Genomic DNA, 14,330 nt, shown 5'->3' with positions numbered 1-14,330 from the left:
AGATTCCTCCCCGTTCCTCTGCTTCTCCATCTCCTGCTGTTATGATGGGATCTGTTAACTCTATTCAACAGACAGACATAAGAAAGAAGAGGGAAGAGTGTTCTAAACCATCAGGAAAGTAGATGGCCATAGATCAGTGGCCCAGGCTCTGCACTACTGTTCTATGGCAAGTCACTTGTGGAGGCTCAGAAACATCTAGGTTCCGAGATTTGTGGAAACAAGTTTAAAGATTGAGAATATGGGACACTCCCACCAAATTGCTGTGTCTTACTTCTAGCTATTGGCCACCCAAGTTTTTTATGGCAATGTTCTAAATCTGAAGAGAAACTCTTAACAGTTAAAAGCTTGGCACCAGAGCACACCGGGTTTAAATCTAGTTTCTTTCCTTAGCAATTACCCTAGCTTGAGATGGCATGGTTGACTTTTCTAAATTTCACTTTACTCTTTGGCCAAGAGTTCTACCCAGAGGGTCCCTGGAGTTTTTATAGAAGATGTACTGGAATTCACAAAGTACTTACTGTGTGCAAAGCATAGCAGGAGATAGCTCTGCACTTTCGAAATGAAAACACCACAATTGGCTTGTGCCCCAAAACAAAGAAACACAACAAAATAAAACTAGGGGTCATAAAGTGAACCCTAGTTCCCTGGCAGGCCTCCTGCCTCAGCCTCCTGAATGCTGGGAATTGCAAGATAAGAGCCACCACACCTGGCTCTAAAAGTTTTTTACCTATTATTTCATATGTATATGAATATGTCTCATTACTTCTCCTAGGTCCTTTCCTTCTTTAAATATTGCTGAATGAGGTTTATTTCGCTGTGTTAGATAGTTCATGTTGACCCGAAAGGATGATAAAGTAATTACCTAGTCATGCTTTTTAAATCTTAAGAAAATCCCTTTCTTAGGTGAGACTTCTTTTTTCCATCTGGAAAGTTACCAAATATGCCACACATTTGCATAACAATCTCTCTGAATGAAGACAGCCAGGCATGCAGCACCAGCTTTTGCCTTTAGGGCCATCTTCAATAGCAAAAAAATAAAAAAGCCGACAGAGAAGAACAACCAGCGTTATAATGAGAACATCTAAATCTTTTAGAACCAAATGTTCTTCGGTGACCCTTCATATTATCTCAAAGTCACGGTGTGCTAATTGCTTGAAGAAAACCCTTTCTCCAGGATTAATACTTCAGCTATTTAAAAATAGATAAACTTTACTGTACATTATCACTTGAATGGAACAAATGCTTTTCAGTGCCTCCGTAGACAATTGGCATTCACATTGAATCCTGGTAATTTATTATTTTTTTTTTAAATAAAGAGAAAATCATCAGCATTGAACTAGATTAAAATAGACATCTTATTTAGAATTATAAAAGCCATTCCTTTTTCATGTCACATTTAAAATACAGTTATTATTTTAGAATGATAGCACAGATGATATTATAGGTTTAACAAGAAGAGCCACGTGGAACAGTACCTCAATAAAGGATGAAGGCAAAGCAGAAAGGAGAATATCCATCTTATTTCATTTGACTTTTTTTTTGGAACAAAACTAAATGAAAAGTCATTTACACAAAGGCAAATAAAACCCAGTGATGAAATTACCGGGCCTACCTATTGTGTTGCCATAATAAACCATAAGAAAAAGACACATGCAAAGTAAGGTTTCAGCGAAGCCAGAATCACTCTTAACAACAGAGACATGTGAGGAAGAATCTGGAACATTTTCCTCTTCTGTGGTTCAAGATGGAGAGCTGGGCATGTGTTCCTTGATCTTCCTTTGCCAACCTCATCACTATTGATTAAGCATCTACTGTGTGCCGGATCATTGGAATCGGTTATAGTAAGGTTAATATGCAAAATATCAACCAATAAGCCAGAACTTTAGGCAATATCCAAAAGTCCAAAAGAACACGGTGAGTCGGAGTCTGCGCAGCACATCCCATAGGAAGTTCAAGCAAAGGCAGTGGTGGCAAGATCAGTAAGATTTTGTAAAATTGCAGCATGAGACAGTACAGAGACTCTAGGCTCTTAAAACACACACACACACACACACACACACACACACACACACACACACACACGAATCTAGAGGCAACAGAGCTAGAAAATAGCCCAGTCATAAGCACAAAATTTGCTCGCTAGGACCCAATGTAAAGCAAGCCAGACTGATGGGTGGCACTGTGTATGTTCACAAGAACCTGTGCAAAATAAGCTGGACCTGTGATGGATATACATACATACATACATACATACATACATACATACATACATATATAATCTCCGACAGATGACCTCTGACTGGCAGCTCTCTGGGGCTCGCTGGCCAGCCAGCCTAGCTTACCTAGTGAGTCCCAGGCCTAGTGAAAGACCCTATCTCAGAAAAGAAGGTAGAAGGCTCTTGAAGAATGTCAGCTGAGGCTGTCCTCTGGCCTCAACATGCAAAGACGCACGTGTGTGCCCACATGTGCATGCGCACACACACACATATACAAACTAGGAATCAGCAAGCTTTCTCTACACTAGCAGATAGAAAATATTTTTTGGCTTTTCCAATCATGTGGCCTCACAAGTACTCAGTAAAAAGCAGCCACAGACAATACAGAAACAGGCATGGCTAGGTAGAACATAAAAAAAAAAAAAAAAAAGATAGATAGATAGATAGATAGATAGATAGATAGATAGATAGATAGATAGATAGATAGATATACAGACAACAAAACAGACAATGGGTCACAGTTTTCTCAGTTACTACTAAATCCTAGTCATTGTGGCTACATTCTATGAAATGAAAAGATTTTAAAGTCCAACAAGAAGCCACTGGTTGGCCATTTCTCTCTTTAGCTCAGCTGCTCCCCTCGCCCTGCCTGCCTTTGCCCATGCCCATGTAAGCACCAGCATCCTTCCTGTAAGCCAGTTCTCACGGTGAGGTTCCTCCTCCCTCCATGCTCCCTATAGTTCCTGCCCTTCTTTCTCTTGACTGCCCACAAGGATTCTGCCGTGCTCTCAGTCCTCCGTCAAGCTCTTCTCCACATTCCTAGCAATTTGGTCAGCAAATATGTACTGAACCATCTAGTGCTTTGCTCAATAGTTGGAACATAGCTTGTGCTTAGTAAGTACCTTCTGAATGAGTGAATGAATGATGGTCTATAAGCACTCTCAGCTTGCACATTTGTACTCTTTCACCATGTATCACTTGAAGGACTAAACAAACAAATACACACACACACACACACACACACACACACACACACACACACACGTTATCTTTTGGAGTAAGAACTACTAAGGCTGGCCAAAGTACACTGACCTCATTAAGGGACTCAAAACACCAATGGCTCCTTTCCTGAAGCACTGCTTGCCAGATTTCTGGTCTTAGCAGCAACTACATTTACACTGCTATCCTTAGCAAGGTGAACTGTCATATGACCTGTCTCAGTCACTTTGCAGTCAGGCTTGAGTTCCAGGCAGAGGCAGCAGAAAGCTGAATTGCAACCCTCCAGCCCCACCCTTCCTTTCAGTTTCCCAGAGGTTTTAGGAGAAGTGAGCAGAACCAGGTGGCGTCACACATCAGAGGTTATTTTCTTGTAGCTCTAGATGTTAGAAGTCTAAAATCAAGAATGCTTTCCCCAGCTCTTCCGGATTCTGAAAGCCAGCTGTGGGGGAGGAGGTGTGTCATATCAGTCTCTCTATCCAAAGATCTTGCATCTGTTATCAAAGATGGGAAAATAGCTTAGTCAGCAAAGTGCGTGCCTCGCAAACATTGATGTCCTGAGTTCAGTTTCCAGAACTCATATAAAAAAGCCAGGTTCGGTTACTTGAGACTGTGGCTACCTGAGTCTGTAATCCCAATAAGGGTAAAATGGGAGACCAGGGCAGGCAGATCTCCTGAGGCTCATAGGACAGTGAGGCTGACCTACATGGCAAAGTTCCAGTCTAGTGAGAGACCCTGTCCCAAACAAAAGATAGAAGCCATCTGGTGATGGAACTCAAGATTGTCTTCTGACCTGCACATATGCTGTGTGTAGAGGGGCCCACACATACACAAATGCATATTCATGCATGCACGCACACACACATACACAACCACAATTTTTTAAAAAATTGCAAAGATATCAGTTGTTGGGTTTAGGGCATACTCTCATCCCATATGACTTCAAGTTTGGTTGATCATATCAACAAAGACCCTAATTCCAAATAAAGTCACAGGAACCAGGAACTAGAGTTTCAACATAACTTTCTAGGTGCTAGGTGATACTTAGTGTAACCTTAGACTGGAATCATCATAAATCATCAGTTCAAATAAAGTCTTCCCTCAGCTGAGCTCCCAGAGTGCCTGCTGTAGCTTGAATGTGGGACAGCTGTAAGACATGTCTCCAGGGGCCCCTCATTCCAGTCCCATATTCTTGGAGGAAACAGCAGGTGAATCCCCTGCACCAGGTCTCTCTTTCCTTCTAAGCTTTTTCTGCCTGCATTCATGGTCCATGTGGATTAAGTGCATCTGCACCGTGCACCATTTGCTTCTAACCTCTCTCTGTCCCTGATCACAGAAACCACTCCTGGTGCTCATCAATCATTTTCTGAGTGCCGGCTAATGCCACATGCAAGAAGGATTTTCAGAAGAAATGGGCTCCTAGCCAGCACGTGTATGCGGTCTAATTAGGTGGGCAGGACAGAAAACAACCATATCAGTGTTCAATGAGCCCATCAGGGGAAAGCACATTATAAGATTTAACTAATGGGTACCCCATTGCAGGACTTTCAGGCTATCACACACTTGGTGCTTAGCACTTTCAAAGGTGTTCTCTTTGAGCTTCATGGTGGCTAGACCAGGAAGTTGGTATTTTACGCCTACAGGGAGCCAAACAGAGACCTTAAGAGGTTGAAGGTTCAGTTGCTACAAAAGACTCCAAACCAGGTCACTCTAACTTTCAAATGTAGGGTTCTTCGTATCACACTGTCAAACCAGCTGAGAGGTGGTGGTCATGCAAGACTGCCAGTCTATATATACTCTGAACCCACAAAGTTTTGGTCCTCACCCAACGGTTGTTCCTGGCTAATTTGACCACGTGACTGATCGCACCAACAGGTCGCAGTAACAAAACAGAACTTGAATTTCATTATTGTGTTATTGTCGTCTTACGGGGGGGGGGGAGCAGAGGAGTGTAATTCAAACTCTATCTTTCCATTTCTAAGAACTGAAATCTGACTTGAACTGATAACTTGTCTGTGGGGTCCAAAGAAGTTCTGTTGAAGAGTTTTCATTTCTTCTATCAAGTATTAAAGCCATTAAAGCCTTCCAAAGAGGTTTAGGGGGTAGCCTAGCAGTAGAATTGACCCAGGATGTCCGTGCCCTTGGTTGCAACCTCAGAACAGGAAAACAGAAGAGCCTTAAACCAGTCTTATGTTTAAGCATCTCTAACCTTGATTTAAAAGTCTTAGAAGACTGTTTTGGAAACAGCCAATCTCAATGGAAGGTTAGCATTTCCCTGGGTAGAGCTGGCCTGTTTTCTATGCCTTGAGAAGTAGGGAATACCCAGTTGGCATTTGATATGAAATAAATATGAAACCGACCATTTAAGAAAAGAATTAAAAGAGTGTCAGGAATGTTAAAGTTCATGTTGACTGGTTTTTACATTTCCCTGGGCTGCACTCCCATGGTTGGCATGGAGACTGGAAAGGAAACTTTCCACCAGTCTGTCACTTGCTACTGTTTCCACTTAGTTTACTGTGAATCCACTTTTAACAGTTTTCTCAAAGTTAAAAAGGAGTTTGATCCCGTTTGTGTTTTTGGTCTCAGGATGCTTCTTGAACTCAAAAACATGGTACAAAAGGCTTTAAAACTCAGCCAAAGATCTAGGGTTTGAAATGCCCAGCTGTTTAACATTCAAATAATTCCCTGGTCCTTTGTTCATTTTTTTCCCCTCTACATTTCGTCTGAATGCTTTGGCATGGGGGAGCCCACAGTCTGAAAGTAACTGCGGCCCAGCTCTCCTTACTGTATTGATTAAAGAGGCTGAAAAGGCCCATCTGCCTTTCAGCAGTCTGTGGTCCTATGGGATATGGGAAAGTCTAAGGTCCCTTAGTCTCTAGGAGTGAGGTGGGCTCCCCCAAACCTCAGAAAAAGTAAGCAAGCAAGCAAGCAAGATGAGATTATTGGAGCCAAATTAGGGACACAGAGAGGGTTGTCTCTTGTGTCATGGGATGAGTGCCTAGAGTCCTGCAGACACACCTAAGTGATTGATCAGAACCTTCCCCCACCCCCAACCCCCACCCAAAATCATGTATAAGATTTGGAGTTTCCTAGGCTGGAGAACCGAGCTGAAAGAGAGCCACCTTCCCAGGGCCTCAGGCTGGCAGAGCAAGCTGGGAGTTCTCTTTTTTTTCCCCCCTTTGGCAACATCCTGTTCTGCCCGAAGCTGGCTGGAAGCTGCAGAGGGGAGGGGACACACGTGAGGGAAATCAGGGCAGAAAGGGTCAGGAACAGATGTGGGCACCGGGGGAAGTCATTTCCAAAAAGGAAAGGATGTGGGATTGGTGCTTTGTTCTTCCAGCCTGCTACACTAGCTTGCCCTCTGCTTGTTTGTCTGTTCTTTCTATGTTGTGCCACCTCAGGGCAGAGCCGGTGGCAGTACCTGGCACGCACGGAGCGCTCACTGTAGATATGCTGAACAAATGTGTACAAATACAGTGCAGTTGTGTCCGCCGCGTCTGGCACGTCGTGGGTACCCCCTGCACATCTGTATGGCAAATGATGTGCCTCTGCGAGTGTGGGGGCCGAGCACGTGAGGCTCTGGAAAGCAGGACAGCGAAGGAGGAGGGTTTCTGAGACCACAAAAGCGTCAGGAAAGCTGGCTAGGGCTGCGGCGCCCCGCGGGGGCTCTGCCCGCGTGGCGCCTGTGCGCGTGGGGCGCGGGGCACGTGCGCGTGTGCGCGTGGAGCGCGGGGTGTGTGCCCGCGCCGTGCCCCCCGCGTGCTGCCTGGCGTGAGTCACCGCGGGGCTCGCCTTTATAACCGCCGCCAGGCTCGCAGCTCGGCAGAGCAGCCCGGCCACGCGTCCCCAACGTCCCGGGTCCCAACGCCCCGGAACGCGTCCCCTAACCGACACCGCGTCCTCGGGACGCCATGGGGGACGCGCGCTGTGCCCCGCTACTGCTACTTCTGCTGCTACCGCTGCTGCTCACACCGCCCGCCGGGGATGCCGCGGTCATCACCGGGGTAAGCTGCCCGCGCACCTGTCGCGCCCAGATCGCCTGAGAGACACCGGGCTCAGTATGTGTAGGGCCCAGGAAGGGCGTGCCCCGTGTGGCATTCTCTGGGATAGTTCTTTGGCCACTTGGGAACATGTTCTGCTCCCAAGGCAGGGGACAGCCAGGCTCAAGATGGAATTAAACAGCCTCAGCTGCTGTTGCCTTCCCTTTCCCTCCCTCCCGCACTCCTCCGGTTTGGTCTGCTGTTCTATTCAGCAGCTCAAAGAAGTTTCTTCCCCAGCAAGAAAGTTATTTTCCAGGAGCGGGAAAACCTACACCCCTAAATCCGGCCGCTCTTACTTAAATTGGAAAAAGAGCAAGACATACACCTCAAACTCCATGGCTCCCGAGTGGGTCTTACCCTGTGAGATAACTTGGGTCCAGGACCACGTGTGGGGCTTTGGAAAGCAATGCTCTTCTTACTGGGTTCTGGGGCAGCTGCTCTTTTATATTATTCTTTACCACCCTCCTCCCTCCCTGTCACCATGAAGTTCTCATTACATAAATTGTCAAGTTTGACTCCTGATACCTCACTCCTAGGGCTTAATGATGGAGCAGGCTGTCACTAGACATTATTTAAGCTCACAGAATGTCTCCATCATGCTTAGAAATAACCCATTCCTTCAAGACTCCTGACAGGTTTTTGTTGTTGGTGGTTTTTGTTTGTTTGTTTGTTTTTTGTCTATCTGAAGAATGAGTTCACAGTACAAAATTTCGGAAGTCTGCTTTAATAGCCCAGCAGAACCTTGGCTCTTGGCTGTTGTTTTACTCATTAAAGAAAAAAATAAATAAATAAAGTCGCTAGCATTATTTTTTACTAGATTTACTTATTTAAATCACTTTTAACATCTAAGTACACATGATTGGATTTTAATAGAGATGTGATTGGAACACATACAGGTAATAAAGTAACAAGTCACTTAACAAGAAGGGTCATTATGTTACATAAATAAAGATTGATGGTCTGTCTCCATGTTTCTTAGTGTGCAGATTACATTCTGCAAGCTCTGGCCTATGACAGCATTGGGCGATACCCCATAGATACTCGATTTTGATGCTTTGTGGTATTTATTAGAGTAGCGATTCTTAAAACCATGTATATAGCTTCACTGGTTGCCAGTTGGTATGCATGAACAAACGTTTTTACAATGTCTTTGTAACACATGGGAATGGAAACATGATTGGGTTGGTTTTTTTTTTTTCCTCCCTTCCCCTGCTGGTCCATTCTAAGTGTTTCCTAATCCTCTAAGCCCCAAGGTTCCTGGGTAGTGCAAATGTCGTTTTGTTCCACTCACAGGAGGACCCTGTTTGCTTAGCTCTGCAATGGGTTTAGAAGAATGAAGGGTACTCGGAAGCAGCTGTCTAATTAAAACGATATAAACTTATGCAATTCTTTGTAAATTTCCAACAACTGAAGCTTTGTGTTATAAAATGAAATTTTATCTCATTTCATGTTTACATGCTGGTGGGGTTGGGTGGTTGTGATACAGTCTTGTGGACTCCTGGTTGGTTTTTTTTTTTTTTTTTTTGTTGTTGTTGTTAATTCAATGTTATGAAAAGGGTATTGGAAAACTTTTTTTTTTTTTTTATAAAGCAATGTGGCAGTAAAACGTAGTTAGGTCCCCCTGACAGAAACCATCTGGACTCAAATGAAAAAGTCAGTGATTTATCTAGATATATTGTATACAGGGTGATAAGCATCTAAGTGATTGATTGAATTTTAAAAGATTTTAGTTGGCTTTTTAAAAAATGGTCTAAGAAAAAGAGCTCATGAGGCTTCAGAAGGTAGAGTATATGTTCAGAAGGTTGTATATATGTTACAAACACGAGTCTCTAACACACATCTTTAAACTTGATATCTTTGTATAGATAGATGTATTAAAACCATATTGCAAAAGGTTGTTGAGTAGACCTAACATAGGACTCTGATGGTCATGTTTGCATGATTTCTGGTATTCAGACACAAAAGGTGGAAATATTTCAGCATCATCCTTTTTCTTTTTTTTCTTTTTTTAAAGCCATCCAAAGTCAAAGTTGTGGTTTTTAACTACTAATTTTGAACAACAGACGGGACTTCTGCACATGGTTTAAACAAAAGCATCCCATTCTGTTGTTTTTATTGTTGTTGGCTCTAAGAAGGAGTGGTGGTTCTTAAGACCAACTTTCATGGACACCAGCGCAGGCTCATTCTATTTACTGCTACACGGAGGTCCTCCACAGTGGAGTCTTTGGCCATCTATACAGTTGCACGTATCTGTAGTTTGTGTGGGCCGGGGGTGTCCTTCGAGGAATTACGGCTGCATCTGTGCCCTTCCTGTCCTCGCCTGTTGGGCCTCAGGGGCTTGCTTGTTCGACTGAGTTTCTAACGCATGCTTCTGTCCATCCTAAACCAGCCAGTTCCTTTCTGCATGTCACTCGTACGAAAGGCTAGTGGCATGGGACAAAAGTCTTGGTCTGTCCCCTCCCATGCTCGGAGAGTTCTTATTTTGAAAGAGGAAATGGTGAAAATCAGGGTACCCGTGCAAGAAACATCCAGCGTAAATACAGCGGTGCCCTTACAGGTCTGCACTGGTTTGTTTCACACTTAGAGACCGTTTCAATCTGTTTCTCTCTAAACTAGGCCCCCATATATTCAGCAGTTAATAATGATAAAATTATGTGATTTGATCTGTGTGGTTCTACGTGACTGTGTATAGTGCAAAGCTAAGCATAAACACATTCTTCAAGTTCAGCCATAAAGCACCAGGAGAAGAGAGCAGAACTGTTGTTGGCCCCCCCCAGCCCCCTACCCTCCTGTCCTTCCTTCTAAATCCTGTGTCTCGTCTTATAGGAGCTCTTAAAGAGTCTATGGGAACATTCTGATCAATGTTGACAGTAGATGTAAACGCGCAAATGGAGCTTCCGGTTCTATTTTACTAAAATCGCTGCCTCGGATTTTTCACGTGTATGTCCATGCACATGCTGGGGGAGAGGGTTTCACCAGTGCATGTATGGGCATGTGTGTGGACGACAAGAGTTAAACTCAGATGTTCTCAGGTCCTGCCCACCTTGTCTTTTGAGACATAGTTTCTCACATGGCTTAGAATGCCCCACTTCAGCTAGACTGGTTGGGCACCCAGGGCCCAAGGATCTGCCTGCCTCCATTTTCCCAGAGCCGGGATTGCAGGTGCAAGCCACCACATCTCTGGCTTTTCTTGTAGATTCTGAGGATGTGTCCTCATGCATGTGTGGCAAATACTTCACTGGCTGGGCATTTGGATATTTAAAGAGGATTTTCCCCTGCTAATTTTAGAGTTCCCTAGCTTGAGCCTTTCCCGCCATCTATATTTATCTGTTGGTTCTTTTCCTTTCAGGCTTGCGACAAGGACTCTCAGTGCGGAGGAGGCATGTGCTGCGCTGTCAGTATCTGGGTTAAGAGCATAAGGATCTGCACACCTATGGGCCAAGTGGGAGACAGCTGCCACCCCCTGACTCGGAAAGTTAGTGTCTGCACTGGGACACCGAGGGTACCTTCCCACTGAGCAAGGCCTGTATGACAAAAGGCTTGGCTAGTTCACTTGAGGCAGAAACCATTGGACAGTGAGGATGCATCTCTTTCTTTCTTCTCTCCCCTTCCACTCCAGTGGCCATTTCTAGACTGTTGCTCTCCTGACATTAAAGATAACCTTACACCAACATAATTCCTAACATGTGGACAAAGTAGATATTTTACTGGAACATGCTTTGTAAAATCAAAGAGTTCTTTAAAAAGCCTCTATGTTCAACCAGTTCATGGAGCAGGAATCAGTCATCTTTGTGGATTTTGTTTATTGTGGGTTTTTTTTTTCCAGACAATCACCAATAACAAATACACCTTACTCTTGTGTCTTAAACTTTCTGTTGTGTTGGTGTTTCATTGCTTTTGAGACAGCTTCTCACATTGTCCAGGCTGGCCTTGAACTCCTGATTCTATTTTCTCTGCCCTTCACCCAGTGCTGAGCTTGGCACCACAGCATCCAGTTAAAGTTTTGTATTTTGCTTCTGCATCTGCGAGATACGATTCTCATAACTTGTGGAGATTTGAGACATTTAATTGTCCGGTAGGATTGCAGACCAACTCGATGTCACAATGACCTAGAACACTTTGGAAAGACTATGTTCCCTGAGAGGCAAGGCCACGGGCCTTCCGGATCGGGCCAGATGAGGCTTAGAGGTTGTGGTCCTAGGAATGGCAGATTCTCAACCCGAGGTAAATGGGGGAGATTGAAGGTGACCGGACAGTATGTGTCCCTATCTGTCACACAGAAAACATTTAAACACAGTGTGGTGTCAGGCAGGTTCTCTAGGTTGGCAAGTGGCTATCTCTCTTCTTCATTGTGCTAGCCAATACATATTTGGTCCAAGGGCAGTGAGACAAAGGTCCAGGACAGGTGGCTTCTTGAAGGAAGACACTGTGCTTCTTTTCTTTGTTTGTTTGTTTGTTTTTTTTTTTTCCTCACGGCTACAGGTAGCATATTTTAAAATCAAATAGAATTCTTTCTTCTGCCTTCTTTTCTCTCCCCCCTTTGGGTTTGAAGCTGGGATCCAAACTGTGCCAGACACCACTCCATATTTTCACACCCCTAAGGAAATGAACTTCGGTAGCCTATTGGTGAGGTGCACTGCAGTGTGGGGGGTCCCCACTTGGTTGCTGGGGAGCCCGTCTGAAAGCAGTACTCATGGCCGGCTTCCCTGTGGTTGGGGGCCTTGAGAAATGCTTCCTGTTACTTTGGGGCCTCTCTTCCTGTGGTTTGACCATGCAAGACTTCACTTGTCATTTTTTTAAAAAACATGACACCACCTTTTATTCCTGGGCATTCTAAGACACAACTGGCTTTACCGATAGTCACCTGTCTAAACGCCGGGCTTCCCAGGAGCCTGTGGGGCTGGCCCAGCTGTTTTGGCTAACAAATCCGGTTTCTTCCTTACTCAAGCGTGCACTGAAGCCATTGTCCCTAAGAAGCTTCCCATTATCTCTCAGCTCTGAGAACTGTATGGGTTGAGTATAGAGTTTCTAGAGTATACATTTTAAAAATGGCCTCTTCTTATTAATAGCAGTGACTATTGTGGGGGTCAGATGTGAGTATGAGCCATATGGTTTATATAAAACGTTATGTGTGTCACTCTTACACAATACCTCACACCCGTGCTGTACTTTTACATTTGCCATGTATTCTATATAACATCGATCCCAGTTGAGGTCACACAGATAGCATGTGAGAGCAACCCTTATGTCTTCCTGACCCTCCCCCCTTCCTATGCAGCCCTAACTACTCCACTCCTCCACCCCAGTGAAATCAACTGTGGTCATTTGAGCATTTTTTTCCTTAACTGAAAACTAATGGCAGAGACGGGAAGCTCACCAGGATAAGTGCATATAGTCCAGGCTTTAATTTGTGCCATGTGTGTATATGTGTACACGTACTTGGGTGCGCATTCTTCTGAGTTTGCCTATGGATGCCAGACATTGATGTGGGTCTTCCTCACTTGGTGCCTGGCTTTTTTTACATAAGTGCTAAGGATCTGAACATAGGTCCTTGTGTGTGCTTGGCAAGTGGTTTATAGTCTGATCCATTTCCCAGGTCCTTCCATTTGCATGCCAATAGGAGCAGCTGAGAGTTCTCAGCCTGGACCATAAGCAGGGGGCAGAGAACACCCAGGGAACCTCAGATCCATTCCCAGGGGCACACCTTCTCCAACAAGGCCACACCTCCTAATCCTCCCCAAACAGTTCCACCAACTCAGGACTAAGTGTTCAAATGTAGGAGCCTATGGGGCCCATTATTATCCAAACCATCACAACTGCTTCGTTCTGTAGGTCAACAGAGTGAAGACAATGTGCCTTGCTGAGCAGAAACTTGGCATGTAATTCTAGGTATCTTGTTTTCTCTGCTTTTTGAAACCATATCTAAGAAACCTACCTGTGCTGACATACTGACATGTTTTCCTTGTGTCTTACTTTTTTCTCCAGTACAGTTTTGTTTAGAGTTCCTTGGCTTATTTGACATATTCTATGCCCCCTCATAAATTTGGGGATCTTTTCTCTAGTTATGCAGTTATTCTTGCTGTTTAAAGTCACCCACTGTTACACTAGGGCCAAAATATTTAGATGTCTAGTAATACTTTGTTGTTATAAAATTAGGTGCTGTTCCAACACTTGGCATATAAATCACCACTACATTGTTTTTTTTAAATCTATTTTTCTTATCCTTGTTTGTTTTATAAATTTGATAGCTTCCTATATTAGTAGTATTTTTTTCTTTTTCATTGGTGAATTTCTTTTTCTAGTGGGATTTATTCATGTTCTTAATGATGTTATTTACTAAATTCTTTCTCTTCTGTATATAGGATTCCCTTCAGCATCTTTTGTAAGCCTGGCTTTGTGGCTGTGAGGTCCCTTGATTTGTCCCTATCACAGAGGTGTACCCACTTGTCTATTGACTATGATGGGCAGCCTTGCTGGGTACAACAGTCTTAGCTATTACTTTCCTTCAGGGCCCAAAATACATCATTCTATGCCCTATGGCATTGAGAGTTCCTTCTGAGAAATCTGCCATAAATCTGATAGATTTGCCTTCAAAGGTTACTTGACATTTCTTTCTAGCAGATTGTAATATTCTTTTTGTCCTATACTTTTAACAGCTTAGCTATGCTATGTCATGATGACCTACTTCTGTGGTTTTGTGTTCTAAATGTTTCTTATACTTGGATGTCCATGTCTTCCCTAAGACTTAGTGAGTTTTCTCCTGTTATTTTACTGATGAGGTTCTCTATGCCCCCCACCTCCACCAACCTGTAGTTCTCCCTCATAATCTGATTGTTTCATTTTTTTAAAAGGGTTCTTAATCTGTCTGACATTAACAATTCAACCGATCTGTCTTCAAGCCCTGTCATTTTTTCTTTGGCTTGATCTAATCTGCTACTGAAGCCACCAACTAATGTTTCTACCTAACCTGCAGAGTCCCTGCTTTCCTCTGTGACTCCCATCAGTTCTCAGTTCTTCTGATCCTGTGCTGCCTTTCTTAGTTCATTTCACTGAAGTGGTTTCTTTCTTTTTTTTTTTT

At 43.9% G+C, this 14,330-nt stretch overlaps 1 protein-coding gene across 3 annotated transcripts in view; it reads left to right on the top strand.

The window, feature by feature from the left end:
• Window positions 1-7,060: 7,060 nt before the first annotated feature.
• Prok2 (prokineticin 2) overlaps window positions 7,061-14,330 on the top strand; it is a 14,685-nt gene continuing 7,415 nt past the window's right edge. Inside the window, exons 1-2 of one of the 3 annotated variants that reach the window (XM_021191507.2) lie at window positions 7,061-7,216; window positions 10,602-10,727. In XM_021191507.2, coding sequence (XP_021047166.1) covers window positions 7,124-7,216; window positions 10,602-10,727 — 219 coding nt within the window. In that variant the 5' untranslated portion in view covers window positions 7,061-7,123. The remainder of the gene's footprint in view (window positions 7,217-10,601; window positions 10,728-14,330) is intronic. The other 2 variants (XM_021191506.2, XM_021191508.1) reach the window with 2 other exon arrangements.

This window comes from Mus pahari, chromosome 2, assembly GCF_900095145.1.
Source record: "Mus pahari chromosome 2, PAHARI_EIJ_v1.1, whole genome shotgun sequence".
NCBI lineage: Eukaryota > Metazoa > Chordata > Mammalia > Rodentia > Muridae > Mus > Mus pahari.
Note: the sequence above shows the minus strand (reverse complement) of the source record. Positions and strands in the feature narration are given on the sequence as shown.